The sequence below is a fragment of the Strongylocentrotus purpuratus genome, unplaced genomic scaffold (genome assembly GCF_000002235.5).
Source record: "Strongylocentrotus purpuratus isolate Spur 01 unplaced genomic scaffold, Spur_5.0 spur5_scaffold_14, whole genome shotgun sequence".
NCBI classification, from domain to species: domain Eukaryota; kingdom Metazoa; phylum Echinodermata; class Echinoidea; order Camarodonta; family Strongylocentrotidae; genus Strongylocentrotus; species Strongylocentrotus purpuratus.
The window spans coordinates 16,979,338-17,000,427 of NW_022145599.1; the positions used below are offsets into that span (position 1 = coordinate 16,979,338).

At 37.0% G+C, this 21,090-nt stretch overlaps 1 protein-coding gene across 9 annotated transcripts; it reads right to left on the reverse strand.

Moving 5' to 3' along the window:
- Window positions 1-234: 234 nt before the first annotated feature.
- LOC105440010 (neurogenic locus notch homolog protein 1) lies at window positions 235-20,359 on the reverse strand. Of its 9 annotated transcripts, XM_030984326.1 has the most exons (34): window positions 20,275-20,359; window positions 19,427-19,540; window positions 18,128-18,232; window positions 17,395-17,520; window positions 16,659-16,784; window positions 16,221-16,346; window positions 15,781-15,906; window positions 15,341-15,466; window positions 14,901-15,026; window positions 14,463-14,588; window positions 14,023-14,148; window positions 13,583-13,708; window positions 13,143-13,268; window positions 12,703-12,828; window positions 11,949-12,074; window positions 11,510-11,635; window positions 11,156-11,281; window positions 10,718-10,843; window positions 10,364-10,489; window positions 9,925-10,050; window positions 9,570-9,695; window positions 9,131-9,256; window positions 8,777-8,902; window positions 8,338-8,463; window positions 7,984-8,109; window positions 7,545-7,670; window positions 7,191-7,316; window positions 6,752-6,877; window positions 6,398-6,523; window positions 4,164-4,289; window positions 3,809-3,934; window positions 3,370-3,495; window positions 1,486-1,539; window positions 235-593 (listed from the first exon to the last, which is right to left on the reverse strand). In XM_030984326.1, the coding sequence occupies exons 1-33, from the start codon at window positions 20,351-20,353 to the stop codon at window positions 1,514-1,516; spliced, it is 3,978 nt and encodes a 1,325-aa protein (XP_030840186.1). In that variant the 5' UTR covers window positions 20,354-20,359; the 3' UTR covers window positions 235-593; window positions 1,486-1,513. The 9 variants fall into 9 exon arrangements, with proteins under 9 accessions (XP_030840186.1, XP_030840187.1, XP_030840189.1 ...); XM_030984327.1 differs by lacking the exon at window positions 16,659-16,784; XM_030984329.1 differs by lacking the exon at window positions 11,949-12,074.
- Between the last annotated feature and the right edge of the window lie 731 nt (window positions 20,360-21,090).

Genomic DNA, 21,090 nt, shown 5'->3' on the forward strand with positions numbered 1-21,090 from the left:
AATTGAAAATGCTACTGTTAAGAATCATGATTATAATAAGGATCTATCATATGTAGTCATTTTTCAGAGATGCTTTAGATAATATATATTGATTAAATTAATGCTCAAATGCCTCCTTTTCCCTTTTCTCTCTCTTTCTGTCTTGGAAGGCGTTTTTAATTTTAATACATGGGCCTTTCTACCTTTAATGCATTTTTTTTTCTTTTCAAGAAAAAACAAGTATAATAACCTTTTAATATACCATTTTAAGATCTTTATATAATGAAAAATAAATTTGCACTAGATAATCATTCTACTCATGTTTCAGAGTGTAATTTTCTTGTTAATCCAAACGTGTCTAATGTTGTGTTTAACTTGATAAGGACTTCATTTAAAAGCACACATTGCTTCCTAAAGGTCGTGGCCTATTATTTACTCTGTGTTTATCATCTGTACTTGATTTCTTTTTTGATGATGCCAAATAGATTGAGTTGATTTTAATTGAATTTTCTTCAAATGTTACTCATGGCGCGGTGGAATAGATGATTCCTTATTGTCTGGTCTTCCTCCTCATTTTCAATGCTCATAGTGTTTCTAGGCTACAGTCGTGTTATCTGAAATAGAATTAGATTCAATAAATTCAATTAAATGTAAAAGTTTTTTTTTTGTATTAATAATATAAGTAAAATTATATAATGTTTTTTTTTCTCATAACGATCAACAACTGTTATAGAGCATATTAACACAAAGACGACGGTGTAATGTAATCCTAGTTAGCATAGGCCTTTGAGGGAAATGGGAATATACACCTGTATAAAGACAATATAAATATACGTGTAAGAACGCAAGGAGAGAATGATGAAGATGAAGAAAGGAAAAGAACTTAGGTGGTAAGAATGGGGAAAAGAATTTCAAGTAAAGAGGTTGGAAAAAGTTCGACAGGCTGGAGGAAGAAATATTTACATGAATTAAAAATGAAGGCCACAACTCCATTCTCAATTTATATTTACATATAAATTGGGGGTCGTGAATAAACAATAACAACATTTAACCAATTCATTATTCAATTTTAAAAATGTTTGGGGTATTGGCATGTGATTTCATTCATAAATAGTTAACTCCTCGATGCTAACTATTTGTTTAAAATTTTACTGTTTTCTTTGTCTGTATTTATGATAATAACTTAAGCCTTTAGATTTTGATGACTTTAGACTGAGAATTTGGGGTGTTATAGGGGAAAAGAGGGAGGGGGAAGTGAGAGAGAGAGATTTGGTGCTCGTGTGGGTGTGTATGTAAGTGAAAATGAATGAGAAACGACATTTTTGTGTTGTGCAAGTTACTACTAAAAATTTAGTTATAAAGTAATAACATCATCAATAATATTGCTTATTTAGGAACGCTTACACAAACTTCTATTCCAACCGTAGTTCAAAAATATTCAAAGGAACAGAGTTTTTAAACCCTAAAAGTTATCATATTCTTATGTATGACAGATGATACACTTACCGTTCATAATCCATAATAGGAATATATACTATAAGATAGTTGTCGAGTTCCAGGCTGGAATTTAAAAAAGTAGAGAAACATGGCTTACAGTATTACATAACTAGAAATATCGCAATCTGTATTGCCTCGCAATGCCAATGTATCCCCCGGCATGGGTAGCGATTTTGTGCCATCCTTATATTCGAAGGAGGGACAAAGATCCTCTCTCCCCTCCCAGAAACATAAGGATGGCGTAGAGATCACCACTTGTGGCTTGGACCATTGTCACGACTAGGAGCAGCATCACCAAAAAAACATGTGACTAGACTAGAGTATAATGCATCTCTGTAGAAAATTTGAAAGAAATCTGTCAATAAATGTGGCACAAAGAGTGCACAAAAGACAGCCACCAAAATATGACCTTTGACCCTATAACTGACGGAACACAAGTGACGGCATCACCAAACACTAAAGATGTATAGATTGTACTAAGACACACCTCCATACAACATTTGAAAAAAATCCGTCAAGAAATATAGTAGTTAGAGCGCATAAAAGATATATGACCTTTGACCATATAAAAGACGGAACAATGAGGACAGACTCGCCCAAATGTGAAGATGTGTAGGTTGTACCAAGATACATCTCCATTCGAAATTTGAAAGAAATCCGTCGTGAAATATGACCTGCAGAGCGCACACTAGACACCCACCAAAATATGAACTTTCGACCTTATAAAACACGGGACACTGGTGGCAGCATCACCAAAAACTATAGGTGCATAGATTTTACCACAAACACTTCCATACTGACAGGTGTGTAGATTATATCAAGATACACCTTCGTTTAAAATTTGAACAAAATCCCTTGAGAAATGCGGCCTATAGAGCGCACACAATCCACCCCCAAAATATGGTCTTTTACCCTACAGAAGACAGAACACTGGGGGCAGCATCACCAAAAGTTATAGGTGTATAGATTATACCAAGATACACCTCCATAGAAAATTGGAAATAAATCCGTCCAGGAATGATGCAGTTAGACCCCACAATAGAGTGCACCCAAGCTATCTATCAAAATATGACCTTTGACCCTATAAAATACGGAACACTGGAGGTAGCATCAATAAAATCTACAGGTGTGTAGATTATGCCAAGATACACCTTCGTTCAAAATTTGAACAAAATCCCTTGGAAAATGTGGCCTACAGAGCGCACACAAACCATACACAAAAGTATGGCCTGTTAACCTATAAAAGACGGAACACTAGGGGCAGCATCACCAAAAGGTATAGGTGCGTAGGAAAACGCCAGCAACCGCGGACCACTCCATAGAAAACTACTTCAAACCGCGGACGTACCTGCAAGCAGCCGCGGACCACTCCATAGAAAACTACCTCAAACCGCGGACGTACCTGCAATGGGGGACCGTCCACGGTTTCGATACCGGTTCCGCCGTATCAAATTTACGACGTAGGGGGCGTTTGAATATTAGATGTCACAGCGTGTAGGCAACATCGACTGGATCAGTCCGATGTGTATCGCGAAATGTCACAGCGCCCCCTTTTGACTGCGCGGGAGAGGCTCTCGCTACCTGGATCATCCCATAGGAGGTACGTCCGCGGTTTGATGTAGTTTTCTATGGAGTGGTCCGCGGTTGCTGGTGATTACCTACGCACACACACACAAGTACTAAACTTGGTCCACGGTTGACAGCATTTCCCTGTAGTGGTAGATAAAACCAAGGAAATCCGTCTGGGAATGTGGCAGTTAGTGCGCGTCGTAACGCTGCTGAATCCACAGTACCCCACCGGCATCGAAATCAGTTGAAACGGAATTTGAAGAGTACCATTTCAGAAATATTCAACACTTAATTTGTCAAACCATGACTGAGAAGCAAACTTACCTTGATGGTATTCACAATGCTCTCCATAATATCCATCTGGACAGAAACACGAAGATGAATTTCCATTGCTGTAACACGTCCCACCGTTCAGACAGGGTGCAAAACTACACGGGTCGCTCCCGTTTCCTATTTAAGAAAGTTGATGAAGATTTTCACTCTTATATTTTCTAAACAATGAAGAAGGTCAACAGACGCTGAGGCACTCCATACAGATTTATTTCTTTTTTGGGTCTCAATTGCTTAGGCGATTTGAGCCTGAGGATCTCCTCTTTTACCCTACTTAGTAAAATTAAAAGTTAATTTCATGTTTGAATTATTAAAATGTTTCAAAACTGAGATAAATTTTCATCGAAATCAGTTGAAACGGAATTGGAAGAGTACCCATTTCAGAAATATTCAATACTAAATATGTCAAACCATGACTGAGAAGCAAACTTACCATGATGGTATTCACAATGCTCTCCATAATATTCGTCTGGACAGAAACACGAAGATGAATTTCCATTGCTGTAACACGTCCCACCGTTCAGACAGGGTGCAAAACTACACGGGTCGCTCCCGTTTCCTATTTAAGAAAGTTGATGAAGAATTTCATTCTTATATTTTCTGAACAATGAGGAAACAGTCAACAGACGCTTTGGCCTTTCATGCAGAATTGCTTCATTTTTGTGTGAAAATGTTTTATAAGTGAGATAAATTTTCATCGAAATCAGTTTTAACGGAATTGGAAGAGTACCCGTTTCAGAATTATTCAATACTTAATTTGTCAAACCTCGACTGAGAAGCAAACTTACCATGATGGTATTCACAATGCTCTCCATAATATCCGTCTGGACAGAAACACGAAGATGAACTTCCATTGCTGTAACACGTCCCACCGTTCAGACAGGGTGCAAAGCTACACGGGTCGCTCCCGTTTCCTATTTAAGAAAGTTGATGAAGATTTTCACTCTTATATTTTCTGAACAATGAAGAAGGCCAACAGACGCTGAGGCACTCCATGCAGATTTATTTCTTTTTTGGGTCTCAATTGCTTAGGCGATTTGAGCCTGAGGATCTCCTCTTTTTCCCTACTTGACTTACTTGACTTACTTGACTTAAGCCGTCCACACCATCACTGGGATGTATGATGGCTTCTGTTTCACTATGGCTTGCCACACCTTCCTGTCTTCTGTTAACCTTGTAGCTTTAGTCAGGGAGTCAACTTGTCTGTTTTTGCAGTCCGCCTTGATGCAGTCTGTCCATCTCTTAGCTGGTCTTCCCCTTGGGCGTTTGCCATGTATATTTCCATTGAGAAGGATGTGGGGGTATCTTTTTGAATTCATTCGGTTGATATGTCCAAAGTATCTCAGTCTTTTTGTGGCAACCCTGTCGATGATAGTTTCTTCCATATTCAGTTGTGTTCGTATGTGTGTGTTCCTTAGCCTGTCATATCTGGTCACACCCATGATTCTCCTGAGGCATGCCATCTCAAAAGTGTGAAGTCTATTTTCATCTACCTTCTTTAATGTCCATGTTTCTGCACCATATAACAGAATAGACAACACCAGGACTTTGTACAGATCTACCTTTGTTGAGCAGCGTATATCTTGTGATGCCCAGATTTTCTTGAGTGCTTGGAATGCTCCTATTGCCTTTCCAATGCGGTGCTTTACCTCTTCCGAGCAGGATCCTGTCTGGCTTATTGTTCCTCCCAGGTACGTGAACTTATCTACTTGTTTTAGCTGTTCTCCTCCAACGTTTATATTCAATAGTTGAGGCTGTTTGCTTATGGCTTGTACTTCTGTTTTGGTAATGTTTATTTTCAGTCCAAAGTTTGAGCTGCTCTGATGTACTAGGTCAACTATTGTTTGGAGGTCTCTGTCATTGTCAGCTATAAGGACTATGTCATCCGCAAATCTTAGGTTGTTGATTAGCTGTCCCTGTACTCTTACGCCGATCTTGGTGTCAAATCCAAGGCAGTCTACACAACAATCAAACAAATCACTAAGAAATCTAGCATCAGAATGCAGGCAGTGAAAAGCAAAGATGGAGAAATCCTTACCGAGATGAAAGATGTTAAAGAGAGATGGAAAGAAAGCTTTGAGGAACTGTACAATCACCAGAACCAAACAAATGGAGAAGCTACTAACATACCTCAGATGGCCAGCCTCGAACCGGTTCCAGACATTCTGCGAGATGAAGTAGAATTTGCTGTACGAAAACTCGCAGAAGAGAAAGCACCTGGATTTGACAGCATCACAGGAGAGGAACTCAAAGCTACTGGGCCAACAGGAATCACCATACTTCACAAATTGTGCAACATAATATGGCGGGAAGAAAGTTTTCCGGCTGACTGGGGAAAAGCCATAATAACACCAATCTACAAGAAAAAAGACAAACTCAACTGTGGAAACTACAGGGGTATTAGCCTGCTAAGCCATGCAGGGAAAGTATTCAGTATCATCCTCCAGCGAAGGATCATGAAGAAAACAGAAGAAGTGCTGTCCGAAGCACAAGCTGGATTCCGACCAGGACGTTCCACTATGGATCAACTGTTCACCCTCAGACAGATAATGGAAAAGCGCCTTGAAAGAAATCAAAGTCTCCTATGCTGCTTCATCGATTACGAAAAGGCATTTGACTCAGTCTGGCAGGAAGGGCTGTGGAAAGCAATGAACTTCTTTGGATATTCATCAAAATACATACACCTACTTCAAGCACTCTACCAACAATCAAGCAGTGCAGTCAGAGTGAATGGTGAATTGACCGACTGGTTTAAAACCACAGTTGGGGTACGCCAAGGATGTGCCCTGTCCCCACAACTTTTTAACATCTTACTCGAAGCTGTGATGCTTTACGCTATACATGACACCAAGATTTTCCCTACTTAGTTAAATTAAAAGTTAATTTCATGTTTGAATTGTTAAAATGTTTCAAAAGTGAGATAAATTTTCATCGAAATCAGTTGAAACGGAATTGGAAGAGTACCCATTTCAGAAATATTCAATACTAAATTTGTCAAACCATGACTGAGAAGCAAACTTACCATGATGGTATTCACAATGCTCTCCATAATATTCGTCTGGACAGAAACACGAAGATGAATTTCCATTGCTGTAACACGTCCCACCGTTCAGACAGGGTGCAAAACTACACGGGTCGCTCCCGTTTCCTATTTAAGAAAGTTGATGAGGAATTTCATTCTTATTTTTTCTGAACAATGAGGAAACAGTCAACAGACGCTTTGGCCTTTCATGCAGAATTGCTTCATTTTTTGTGAAAATGTTTTATAAGTGAGATAAATTTTCATCGAAATCAGTTTAAACGGAATTGGAAGAGTACCCGTTTCAGAATTATTCAATACTAAATTTGTCAAACCTTGATTGAGAAATAAACTTACCTTGATGGTATTCACAATGCTCTCCATAATATCCGTCTGGACAGAAACACGAAGATGAACTTCCATTGCTGTAACACGTCCCACCGTTCAGACAGGGTGCAAAGCTACACGGGTCGCTCCCGTTTCCTATTTAAGAAAGTTGATGAAGATTTTCACTCTTATATTTTCTGAACAATGAAGAAGGTCAACAGACGCTGAGGCACTCAATACAGATTTATTTCTTTTTTGGGTCTCAATTGCTTAGGCGATTTGAGCCTGAGGATCTCCTCTTTTTCCCTACTTAGTTAAATTAAAAGTTAATTTCATGTTTGAATTGTTAAAATGTTTCAAAAGTGAGATAAATTTTCATCGATATCAGTTGAAACGGAATTGGAAGAGTACCCATTTCAGAAATATTCAATACTAAATTTGTCAAGCCATGACTGAGAAGCAAACTTACCATGATGGTATTCACAATGCTCTCCATAATATCCGTCTGGACAGAAACACGAAGATGAATTTCCATTGCTGTAACACGTCCCACCGTTCAGACAGGGTGCAAAACTACACGGGTCGCTCCCGTTTCCTATTTAAGAAAGTTGATGAAGAATTTCATTCTTATATTTTCTGAACAATGAGGAAACAGTCAACAGACGCTTTGGCCTTTCATGCAGAATTGCTTCATTTTTTGTGAAAATGTTTTATAAGTGAGATAAATTTTCATCGAAATCAGTTTAAACGGAATTGGAAGAGTACCCGTTTCAGAATTATTCAATACTTAATTTGTCAAACCTCGACTGAGAAGCAAACTTACCATGATGGTATTCACAATGCTCTCCATAATATCCGTCTGGACAGAAACACGAAGATGAACTTCCATTGCTGTAACACGTCCCACCGTTCAGACAGGGTGCAAAGCTACACGGGTCGCTCCCGTTTCCTATTTAAGAAAGTTGATGAAGATTTTCACTCTTATATTTTCTGAACAATGAAGAAGGCCAACAGACGCTGAGGCACTCCATGCAGATTTATTTCTTTTTTGGGTCTCAATTGCTTAGGCGATTTAAGCCTGAGGATCTCCTCTTTTTCCCTACTTAGTTAAATTAAAAGTTAATTTCATGTTTGAATTGTTAAAATGTTTCAAAAGTGAGATAAATTTTCATCGAAATCAGTTGAAACGGAATTGGAAGAGTACCCATTTCAGAAATATTCAATACTAAATTTGTCAAACCATGACTGAGAAGCAAACTTACCATGATGGTATTCACAATGCTCTCCATAATATTCGTCTGGACAGAAACACGAAGATGAATTTCCATTGCTGTAACACGTCCCACCGTTCAGACAGGGTGCAAAACTACACGGGTCGCTCCCGTTTCCTATTTAAGAAAGTTGATGAGGAATTTCATTCTTATTTTTTCTGAACAATGAGGAAACAGTCAACAGACGCTTTGGCCTTTCATGCAGAATTGCTTCATTTTTTGTGAAAATGTTTTATAAGTGAGATAAATTTTCATCGAAATCAGTTTAAACGGAATTGGAAGAGTACCCGTTTCAGAATTATTCAATACTAAATTTGTCAAACCTTGATTGAGAAATAAACTTACCTTGATGGTATTCACAATGCTCTCCATAATATCCGTCTGGACAGAAACACGAAGATGAACTTCCATTGCTGTAACACGTCCCACCGTTCAGACAGGGTGCAAAGCTACACGGGTCGCTCCCGTTTCCTATTTAAGAAAGTTGATGAAGATTTTCACTCTTATATTTTCTGAACAATGAAGAAGGTCAACAGACGCTGAGGCACTCAATACAGATTTATTTCTTTTTTGGGTCTCAATTGCTTAGGCGATTTGAGCCTGAGGATCTCCTCTTTTTCCCTACTTAGTTAAATTAAAAGTTAATTTCATGTTTGAATTGTTAAAATGTTTCAAAAGTGAGATAAATTTTCATCGATATCAGTTGAAACGGAATTGGAAGAGTACCCATTTCAGAAATATTCAATACTAAATTTGTCAAACCATGACTGAGAAGCAAACTTACCATGATGGTATTCACAATGCTCTCCATAATATCCGTCTGGACAGAAACACGAAGATGAATTTCCATTGCTGTAACACGTCCCACCGTTCAGACAGGGTGCAAAACTACACGGGTCGCTCCCGTTTCCTATTTAAGAAAGTTGATGAAGAATTTCATTCTTATATTTTCTGAACAATGAGGAAACAGTCAACAGACGCTTTGGCCTTTCATGCAGAATTGCTTCATTTTTTGTGAAAATGTTTTATAAGTGAGATAAATTTTCATCGAAATCAGTTTAAACGGAATTGGAAGAGTACCCGTTTCAGAATTATTCAATACTAAATTTGTCAAACCTTGATTGAGAAATAAACTTACCTTGATGGTATTCACAATGCTCTCCATAATATCCATCTGGACAGAAACACGAAGATGAACTTCCATTGCTGTAACACGTCCCACCGTTCAGACAGGGTGCAAAGCTACACGGGTCGCTCCCGTTTCCTATTTAAGAAAGTTGATGAAGATTTTCACTCTTATATTTTCTGAACAATGAAGAAGGTCAACAGACGCTGAGGCACTCCATACAGATTTATTTCTTTTTTGGGTCTCAATTGCTTAGGCGATTTGAGCCTGAGGATCTCCTCTTTTTCCCTACTTAGTTAAATTAAAAGTTAATTTCATGTTTGAATTATTAAAATGTTTCAAAACTGAGATAAATTTTCATCGAAATCAGTTGAAACGGAATTGGAAGAGTACCCATTTCAGAAATATTCAATACTAAATATGTCAAACCATGACTGAGAAGCAAACTTACCATGATGGTATTCACAATGCTCTCCATAATATTCGTCTGGACAGAAACACGAAGATGAATTTCCATTGCTGTAACACGTCCCACCGTTCAGACAGGGTGCAAAACTACACGGGTCGCTCCCGTTTCCTATTTAAGAAAGTTGATGAAGAATTTCATTCTTATATTTTCTGAACAATGAGGAAACAGTCAACAGACGCTTTGGCCTTTCATGCAGAATTGCTTCATTTTTGTGTGAAAATGTTTTATAAGTGAGATAAATTTTCATCGAAATCAGTTTTAACGGAATTGGAAGAGTACCCGTTTCAGAATTATTCAATACTTAATTTGTCAAACCTCGACTGAGAAGCAAACTTACCATGATGGTATTCACAATGCTCTCCATAATATCCGTCTGGACAGAAACACGAAGATGAACTTCCATTGCTGTAACACGTCCCACCGTTCAGACAGGGTGCAAAGCTACACGGGTCGCTCCCGTTTCCTATTTAAGAAAGTTGATGAAGATTTTCACTCTTATATTTTCTGAACAATGAAGAAGGCCAACAGACGCTGAGGCACTCCATGCAGATTTATTTCTTTTTTGGGTCTCAATTGCTTAGGCGATTTGAGCCTGAGGATCTCCTCTTTTTCCCTACTTAGTTAAATTAAAAGTTAATTTCATGTTTGAATTGTTAAAATGTTTCAAAAGTGAGATAAATTTTCATCGAAATCAGTTGAAACGGAATTGGAAGAGTACCCATTTCAGAAATATTCAATACTAAATTTGTCAAACCATGACTGAGAAGCAAACTTACCATGATGGTATTCACAATGCTCTCCATAATATTCGTCTGGACAGAAACACGAAGATGAATTTCCATTGCTGTAACACGTCCCACCGTTCAGACAGGGTGCAAAACTACACGGGTCGCTCCCGTTTCCTATTTAAGAAAGTTGATGAGGAATTTCATTCTTATTTTTTCTGAACAATGAGGAAACAGTCAACAGACGCTTTGGCCTTTCATGCAGAATTGCTTCATTTTTTGTGAAAATGTTTTATAAGTGAGATAAATTTTCATCGAAATCAGTTTAAACGGAATTGGAAGAGTACCCGTTTCAGAATTATTCAATACTAAATTTGTCAAACCTTGATTGAGAAATAAACTTACCTTGATGGTATTCACAATGCTCTCCATAATATCCGTCTGGACAGAAACACGAAGATGAACTTCCATTGCTGTAACACGTCCCACCGTTCAGACAGGGTGCAAAGCTACACGGGTCGCTCCCGTTTCCTATTTAAGAAAGTTGATGAAGATTTTCACTCTTATATTTTCTGAACAATGAAGAAGGTCAACAGACGCTGAGGCACTCAATACAGATTTATTTCTTTTTTGGGTCTCAATTGCTTAGGCGATTTGAGCCTGAGGATCTCCTCTTTTTCCTACTTAGTTAAATTAAAAGTTAATTTCATGTTTGAATTGTTAAAATGTTTCAAAAGTGAGATAAATTTTCATCGATATCAGTTGAAACGGAATTGGAAGAGTACCCATTTCAGAAATATTCAATACTAAATTTGTCAAGCCATGACTGAGAAGCAAACTTACCATGATGGTATTCACAATGCTCTCCATAATATCCGTCTGGACAGAAACACGAAGATGAATTTCCATTGCTGTAACACGTCCCACCGTTCAGACAGGGTGCAAAACTACACGGGTCGCTCCCGTTTCCTATTTAAGAAAGTTGATGAAGAATTTCATTCTTATATTTTCTGAACAATGAGGAAACAGTCAACAGACGCTTTGGCCTTTCATGCAGAATTGCTTCATTTTTTGTGAAAATGTTTTATAAGTGAGATAAATTTTCATCGAAATCAGTTTAAACGGAATTGGAAGAGTACCCGTTTCAGAATTATTCAATACTAAATTTGTCAAACCTTGATTGAGAAATAAACTTACCTTGATGGTATTCACAATGCTCTCCATAATATCCATCCGGACAGAAACACGAAGATGAACTTCCATTGCTGTAACACGTCCCACCGTTCAGACAGGGTGCAAAGCTACACGGGTCGCTCCCGTTTCCTATTTAAGAAAGTTGATGAAGATTTTCACTCTTATATTTTCTGAACAATGAAGAAGGTCAACAGACGCTGAGGCACTCCATACAGATTTATTTCTTTTTTGGGTCTCAATTGCTTAGGCGATTTGAGCCTGAGGATCTCCTCTTTTTCCCTACTTAGTTAAATTAAAAGTTAATTTCATGTTTGAATTGTTAAAATGTTTCAAAAGTGAGATAAATTTTCATCGATATCAGTTGAAACGGAATTGGAAGAGTACCTGTTTCAGAAATATTCAATACTAAATTTGTCAAGCCATGACTGAGAAGCAAACTTACCTTGATGGTATTCACAATGCTCTCCATAATATCCGTCTGGACAGAAACACGAAGATGAATTTCCATTGCTGTAACACGTCCCACCGTTCAGACAGGGTGCAAAACTACATGGGTCGCTCCCGTTTCCTATTTAAGAAAGTTGATGAAGAATTTCTCTCTTATATTTTCTGAACAATGAGGAAACAGTCAACAGACGCTATGGCCTCTAATGCAGAATTGCTTCATTTTTTTTTGTCTTAATGCTTAAATTAATTGAGCCTGAGGATCTCCTCTTTCCCCTTCTTTGGTAATTTCAAAATTCAACATCAAATTCTGTAAACAAAATTGCGGGACTTATAAATATGTCATGTATGTCCTATCTGTATAATCTAAACTTTAGCAGTTTCCAAATCTTCAAATTATGCAGAGAAACCTAACAGTCGTTATACTCACACTTAAAGACATTTCCAAGCTTCCTATTTCGAGGGAAGTCCTAAATTAGTATTATCTTTCAAATGCCGTTGGAATTTAACCTTTTCATTTTAGGCCTGCAAATTGGACAAAGTACCTTTAATGCTTAGGCGAGTTGAGCCTGAGGATTTCCTCTTTTTCCCTACTTAGTTAAATTGAAAGTTAATTTCATGTTTGAATTGTTAAAATGTTTCAAAAATGAAATAAATTTTCTTCGAAATCAGTTGAAACGGAATTTGATAAGAACAGTTTCAGAAATATTCAATACTAAATTTGTCAAACCATGACTGAGAAGCAAACTTACCTTGATGGTATTCACAATGCTCTCCATAATATCCGTCTGGACAGATACACGAAGATGAATTTCCATTGCTGTAACACGTCCCACCGTTCAGACAGGGTGCAAAACTACACGGGTCGCTCCCGTTTCCTATTTAAGAAAGTTGATCATAATTTTCACTCTTATATTTTCTGAACAATGAGGAAACAGTCAACAGACGCTATGGCCTTTCATGCAGAATTGCTTTATTTTTTGGTCTTAATGCTTAAATTACTTGAGCCTGAGGATCTCCTATTTTCCCTTCTTTGGTAATTTCAAAATAAATTTTATGTTTGAATTGTTAAAAATGTTTTAAAAGTGAGATACATTTTCTTCGAAATCAGTTGAAACGGAATTGAAAGAGTACCCGTTTCAGAAATATTCAATACTAAATTTGTCAAACCATGACTGAGAAGCAAACTTACCTTGATGGTATTCACAATGCTCTCCATAATATCCGTCTGGACAGATACACGAAGATGAATTTCCATTGCTGTAACACGTCCCACCGTTCAGACAGGGTGCAAAACTACACGGGTCGCTCCCGTTTCCTATTTAAGAAAGTTGATCAAGATTTTCGATCTTATATTTTCTGAACAATGAGGAAACAGTCAACAGACGCTATGGCCTTTCATGCAGAATTGCTTTATTTTTTGGTCTTAATGCTTAAATTACTTGAGCCTGAGGATCTCCTATTTTCCCTTCTTTGGTAATTTCAAAATAAATTTTATGTTTGAATTGTTAAAAATGTTTCAAAAGTGAGATAAATTTCCTTCGAAATCAGTTGAAACGGAATTGAAAGAGTACCCGTTTCAGAAATATTCAATACTAAATTTGTCAAACCATGACTGAGAAGCAAACTTACCTTGATGGTATTCACAATGCTCTCCATAATATCCGTCTGGACAGATACACGAAGATGAATTTCCATTGCTGTAACACGTCCCACCGTTCAGACCGGGTGCAAAACTACACGGGTCGCTCCCGTTTCCTATTTAAGAAAGTTGATCAAGATTTTCGATCTTATATTTTCTGAACAATGAGGAAACAGTCAACAGACGCTATGGCCTTTCATGCAGAATTGCTTTATTTTTTGGTCTTAATGCTTAAATTACTTGAGCCTGAGGATCTCCTATTTTCCCTTCTTTGGTAATTTCAAAATAAATTTTATGTTTGAATTGTTAAAAATGTTTCAAAAGTGAGATAAATTTCCTTCGAAATCAGTTGAAACGGAATTGGAAGAGTACCCGTTTCAGAAATATTCAATACTAAATTTGTCAAGCCATGACTGAGAAGCAAACTTACCTTGATGGTATTCACAATGCTCTCCATAATATCCGTCTGGACAGATACACGAAGATGAATTTCCATTGCTGTAACACGTCCCACCGTTCAGACAGGGTGCAAAACTACACGGGTCGCTCCCGTTTCCTATTTAAGAAAGTTGATGAAGATTTTCACTCTTATATTTTCTGAACAATGAGGAAACAGTCAACAGACGCTATGGCCTTTCATGCAGAATTGCTTTATTTTTTGGTCTTAATGCTTATATTACTTGAGCCTGAGGATCTCCTATTTTCCCTTCTTTGGTAATTTCAAAATAAATTTTATGTTTGAATTGTTAAAAATGTTTCAAAAGTGAGATAAATTTCCTTCGAAATCAGTTGAAACGGAATTGGAAGAGTACCCGTTTCAGAAATATTCAATACTAAATTTGTCAAACCATGACTGAGAAGCAAACTTAACTTGATGGTATTCACAATGCTCTCCATAATATCCGTCTGGACAGATACACGAAGATGAATTTCCATTGCTGTAACACGTCCCACCGTTCAGACAGGGTGCAAAACTACACGGGTCGCTCCCGTTTCCTATTTAAGAAAGTTGATCAAGATTTTCGATCTTATATTTTCTGAACAATGAGGAAACAGTCAACAGACGCTATAGCCTTTTATGCAGAATTGCTTTATTTTTTGGTCTTAATGCTTAAATTACTTGAGCCTGAGGATCTCCTATTTTCCCTTCTTTGGTAATTTCAAAATAAATGTTTTGTTTGAATTGTGAAAATGTTTTATAAGTGAGATAAATTTTCATTGAAATCAGTTGAAAAGGAATTTGAAGAGTACAGTTTAACAAATATTCAATGCTTAATTTGTAAAACCATGACTGAGAAGCAAACTAACCTTGATGATATTCACAATGCTCTCCATAATATCCGTCTGGACAGATACACGAAGATGAATTTCCATTGCTGTAACACGTCCCACCGTTCAGACAGGGTGCAAAACTACACGGGTCGCTCCCGTTTCCTATTTAAGAAAGTTGATCAAGATTTTCGATCTTATATTTTCTGAACAATGAGGAAACAGTCAACAGACGCTATGGCCTTTCATGCAGAATTGCTTTATTTTTTGGTCTTAATGCTTAAATTACTTGAGCCTGAGGATCTCCTATTTTCCCTTCTTTGGTAATTTCAAAATAAATTTTATGTTTGAATTGTTAAAAATGTTTCAAAAGTGAGATAAATTTCCTTCGAAATCAGTTGAAACGGAATTGAAAGAGTACCCGTTTCAGAAATATTCAATACTAAATTTGTCAAACCATGACTGAGAAGCAAACTTACCTTGATGGTATTCACAATGCTCTCCATAATATCCGTCTGGACAGATACACGAAGATGAATTTCCATTGCTGTAACACGTCCCACCGTTCAGACCGGGTGCAAAACTACACGGGTCGCTCCCGTTTCCTATTTAAGAAAGTTGATCAAGATTTTCGATCTTATATTTTCTGAACAATGAGGAAACAGTCAACAGACGCTATGGCCTTTCATGCAGAATTGCTTTATTTTTTGGTCTTAATGCTTAAATTACTTGAGCCTGAGGATCTCCTATTTTCCCTTCTTTGGTAATTTCAAAATAAATTTTATGTTTGAATTGTTAAAAATGTTTCAAAAGTGAGATAAATTTCCTTCGAAATCAGTTGAAACGGAATTGGAAGAGTACCCGTTTCAGAAATATTCAATACTAAATTTGTCAAGCCATGACTGAGAAGCAAACTTACCTTGATGGTATTCACAATGCTCTCCATAATATCCGTCTGGACAGATACACGAAGATGAATTTCCATTGCTGTAACACGTCCCACCGTTCAGACAGGGTGCAAAACTACACGGGTCGCTCCCGTTTCCTATTTAAGAAAGTTGATGAAGATTTTCACTCTTATATTTTCTGAACAATGAGGAAACAGTCAACAGACGCTATGGCCTTTCATGCAGAATTGCTTTATTTTTTGGTCTTAATGCTTATATTACTTGAGCCTGAGGATCTCCTATTTTCCCTTCTTTGGTAATTTCAAAATAAATTTTATGTTTGAATTGTTAAAAATGTTTCAAAAGTGAGATAAATTTCCTTCGAAATCAGTTGAAACGGAATTGGAAGAGTACCCGTTTCAGAAATATTCAATACTAAATTTGTCAAACCATGACTGAGAAGCAAACTTAACTTGATGGTATTCACAATGCTCTCCATAATATCCGTCTGGACAGATACACGAAGATGAATTTCCATTGCTGTAACACGTCCCACCGTTCAGACAGGGTGCAAAACTACACGGGTCGCTCCCGTTTCCTATTTAAGAAAGTTGATCAAGATTTTCGATCTTATATTTTCTGAACAATGAGGAAACAGTCAACAGACGCTATAGCCTTTTATGCAGAATTGCTTTATTTTTTGGTCTTAATGCTTAAATTACTTGAGCCTGAGGATCTCCTATTTTCCCTTCTTTGGTAATTTCAAAATAAATGTTTTGTTTGAATTGTGAAAATGTTTTATAAGTGAGATAAATTTTCATTGAAATCAGTTGAAAAGGAATTTGAAGAGTACAGTTTAACAAATATTCAATGCTTAATTTGTAAAACCATGACTGAGAAGCAAACTAACCTTGATGATATTCACAATGCTCTCCATAATATCCGTCTGGACAGATACACGAAGATGAATTTCCATTGCTGTAACACGTCCCACCGTTCAGACAGGGTGCAGAAATACAAGGATCGCTTCCGTTTCCTATTTAAGACAGTTGATCAAGATTTTCGATCTTATATTTTCTGAACAATGAGGAAACAGTCAACAGACGCTATGGCCTTTCATGCAGAATTGTTTCATTTTTTGGTCTTAATGCTTAAATTACTTGAGCCTGAGGATCCCCCTTTTTTTCCTTCTTTTTCTTTGGTAATTTCAAAATTTAACATCAAATTCTGTAAACAAAATTGCGGGACTTATAAATATGGCATGTACTATGTCCTATCTGTAAAATGTAAACTTTAGCAATGTCCAAATCTTCAAATTATGCGGGGAAACCTAATAGTCGTTATATTCACACTTAAAGACATTTCAAGCCTCCAATTTTTATGGAGGTTCAAAATTAGTATTATCTTTCAAATGCCGTTGGAATTTAACCTTTTCATTTTTGGGCCTGCAAATGGGACATAGTACATTTAATGCCTAGGCGATTCGAGCCTGAGGATCTCCTCCTTTTCCCTTCTTTGGTAATTTCAAAATTAATTTCATGTTTGAATTGTGAAAATGTTTTATAAGTGAGATTAATTTTCATTGAAATCATACAGTTTCAGAAATATTCAACACTGAATGCAATTGAGAAGCAAATTGAACTAACCATGATGATTTTCACAATACTTTCCAGTGTACCCATCTGGACAGTAACACCAAGATGAGTTTCCATAGCTGCTACACGACCCACCGTTCAGACAGGGTGCCGAACTACAGGGATTGCTCTCCTTTTCTGTATGATGAATATACAACAGGGTACTTTTCTTTCCTCCATTTGAACTTGACCGTATGTTACGTTTGGATAATAAGATTAGGAGATATATCAAAATATACGATTAATTAGAAGTAAAGGACTAGTATTCCAGTCGTTTATACACTTGAATGGAGATGCACAGGTCGTGGGTACAAACCATACATTGCACTTTTGTCCTCCAGCCATATATTTTTCTTGAGAAAATAAACTCAACGTCGCTTTTCTTCACCCATGTGTTAGATAGGTGCCCAGTACTAAAGATGCGAAAGTCATTGAGGTTACACTGCCCAGCATCCTGAGCGCCTAAACAAAGGCGCCGGGCTGGAATGCTCCTCTTCAGACGTATGCCTTATAATTATTTGGTTACATTCCGTAAATGGCTCATTGTGGGTTACTTTTTAGTTGTTTCCATATCATATACGAATTTTTGTTCAATAATGTGTACACACACGCACACACCACATACACACACACACGCGCACACACAGACCGTCGTATACACCAATCGCACACGCATAGTTATTTCAACTGACTCTGTCTGGCCTAAACCGTGAGTATTGAAGGTTTGAAGAAATGAATAAGTTACCTTGGCATCTCTCCCCAAAATACCCAGAAGGACAGGTACATGTAAACGTTCCCCCAACACTGTCACAGAATCCACCGTTCTGACAGGGTGTTGACTCGCAAGGATCTGTAGAAACACCGAAGTTAATAGGCTAAGCACATAATATCAGCAGGCACAGACTCTAATTTATCACTAGAATACACTTCAGCCTTCAGCTGCACCTAACACTAGTCTAGGGCTTTGTCAGGGCAGCTATGGTAAATATCCTTTTGGGTACAAGAGACCGTTTAGTCTGCAAGGGCTTACGCCTACAAAGTACATTATTTCAGCCGTTTTCATGAACACAATCACTCAAAAATCAACCTTCGCATACTCTCAAGTCACTAGCCCTAGCCATCACATTTTGAATTTTGCGAATAATGCAATGACTTCAAACATATAGCCCGAACATTTTTTCACAAGGCGTCATTTTGCTTGCGCTAGGGACTTTTAGATTTGCACGTCGACATAGTGGACTGCTACGTGTGACACATGCCTTAAAAGGACGTCACACGTAGTAGTCTACTATGTCGACGTGCATATCTAAAAGTCCCTATTACCTGCGCTAATTAAACCTTGGGAAGCATACAATTAATGCGCATACGTCATTATCATGAAAGTGTGTACACTGTTATTAAGCAATGTGTCATTGTTCAATTTAAAAAGTCCTACAACTCGTTGGCGCTTGCCTAAAGTCAGTCAGTTTACGCCTGGTGTTTAACGAGCTTTAAAATTAGAGAAGCGAGGTAGCCATGCTAAAGAACTGTGAATGTTTTATAAGCACTGGGAATTTTAGCCCTTCAAACACTTTTGCTTTCGAGCAGTTTGAATTATCAAAATTTACCAGTGCTATTGGTAAATTTCAAATATTTTAAATAGCTACTAAGGCAATTCCATGGTAGGTGCGACCATGAAAATCTCAGAAAATGCAGTTCTTATATATAATTTCCAAATGAGAATAGCAGAATAGCAAATCGTTCGATTGTAGTCAAGAAACATTGTTTTAAAGCTAAAATAATACCAGTCTTGAAATGGAACTTTACAACATAAAGAGTTTATTATTTACAATTTTATCACTAACTCGATTGCCACCGCGAAAACGCTCATTGAATATTGTAAAATGGCATATGCTTCCAATAATTATATTCATTTGAACCGAATTCATGACCCCATACCAGGACTTTGTATTTACCTGTAAGACAATGTCCTAGGAATTCTCTATAATTATAAACAATAGTTGATCTATTAGGCCTTCAGAGATTTAATTGCCCAAACACTTACCAGCACAGTGCGTTGCGTAGTCTGAGCAACAATCACCGGCTGTCTGGCAATAATTATCGCAATAACAATTATTGCCACCCATAAAGCCGCAGTCACAGCACCCTTCGCACGACCCTGAAAATGAATAAAATCAAATTTATTCACCACTTGCCTTTAAAAAATATATCATGCAATCACAAAGAATACAATACATACATAGTTAACAATAACACGAAAAATACATTGTAGGAATTTATGAATTGGTTGAATGTTTAAAACTTAACAAAAACTTATATTAGGTAAAGATTATCTTAGACAAAACGCAAAGAAACAAGTCAAAACGACAACGAAATGATAATTACAAACATAAACAGCGGTTATTAATTTATCTTTAAAACACGAGATAGATAATTATGTTTAAGCCATTATTTATGTACGTATTTTCCCTATTTTTAAACTAGTGTGGATTTTTTGTATATAAATAATATGTGCCAAAATACTTTTTTAAAGGGTAGTAAGTAACCTATCAAAAAATTCTAGGCTGTATTTTAAGCATTATAAATTTGACAAAAGTAGATTTCATTTAAATTAATTTTGTCACCACTCTATACAAAAATCCTTTGAACAAAATCCTTTGAATTTTCAAAATTAGGTCTTAGACGAACCAAGGCCATGAGATCTGTACATATCTGTGCTTTATATGGAACACGTGAATACTTTTGTGCATCGAACTCGCCAATACATTTGAGAAACGCCACTACTAATGATGCTGCTGCTGCTGCTACAACGTGTGTCCCACTCCCCGGCCTAATACCATAGCATCGTCTACAAGTGATGTCTACATCTATGAATAAAATAAGAACACTTACCCCTTTGAGCGGAGACATGATGAGAAACGAGTCCAATGACGACCAAGCAAAGTACCAGACGACAGTCCATGGCGGCCATTTCTTCTTTCTACCGATGATATGAGAATATCAAATGCAAGGTCTATGTCTATTCTGAAAGAGACGAAGACGACTTGTTTTCTGCTAAGTGGTGCTTTGGTATTTATACATTTTTAAGGTAATTTTGTCTCATTGTTTAGCAGCTGAGGCAACATTTGGGTTGGAATCGAAACGTTGATAGTTCAAATATATCGTCTTTCGTTAATTGTTAAGTTATTGATTGTTCATATAAAACGCAATTTCCTGTAAGAGTAAATGTCAAAGAAAGTATAGATGTAGAAATCGTCAATAGTTGTTAATACATAAAAAGTTTTTTGTGTGCTTTTGAGACAACTTGAAATATTTCTGCATTTCATTTGTGCGCCAACTTTTGCAAAGTTTAAAACACCTGTTCCCATTGTCAGCAAGTTTCATAATATATTATCTTTAAAAAAATAATTTTTCCAAAATCTTTTAAACAGTAAATCACTAATAAATGTTATAGTTTAAACTAATCCCGATGTTTTGATTCTGATTTGAAAATAATTTAAAAAATTACATACGAGCTTAGATTTAAAGAAAACAAGTTGTCAGAGAAATGTAAAAAGGCATCTTTTGGATGGCGGACTTGAGGAGTCTTGTTAAGCCGGAGTGAAAATATCACAATTAAACATATAATAGGCTTAACAAGTTTTATTTAAGTCTAAAAACTAAAGTTCGAAGGGTTTTAGAAATAGGAGAGAGAGAGAGAGGGGGATA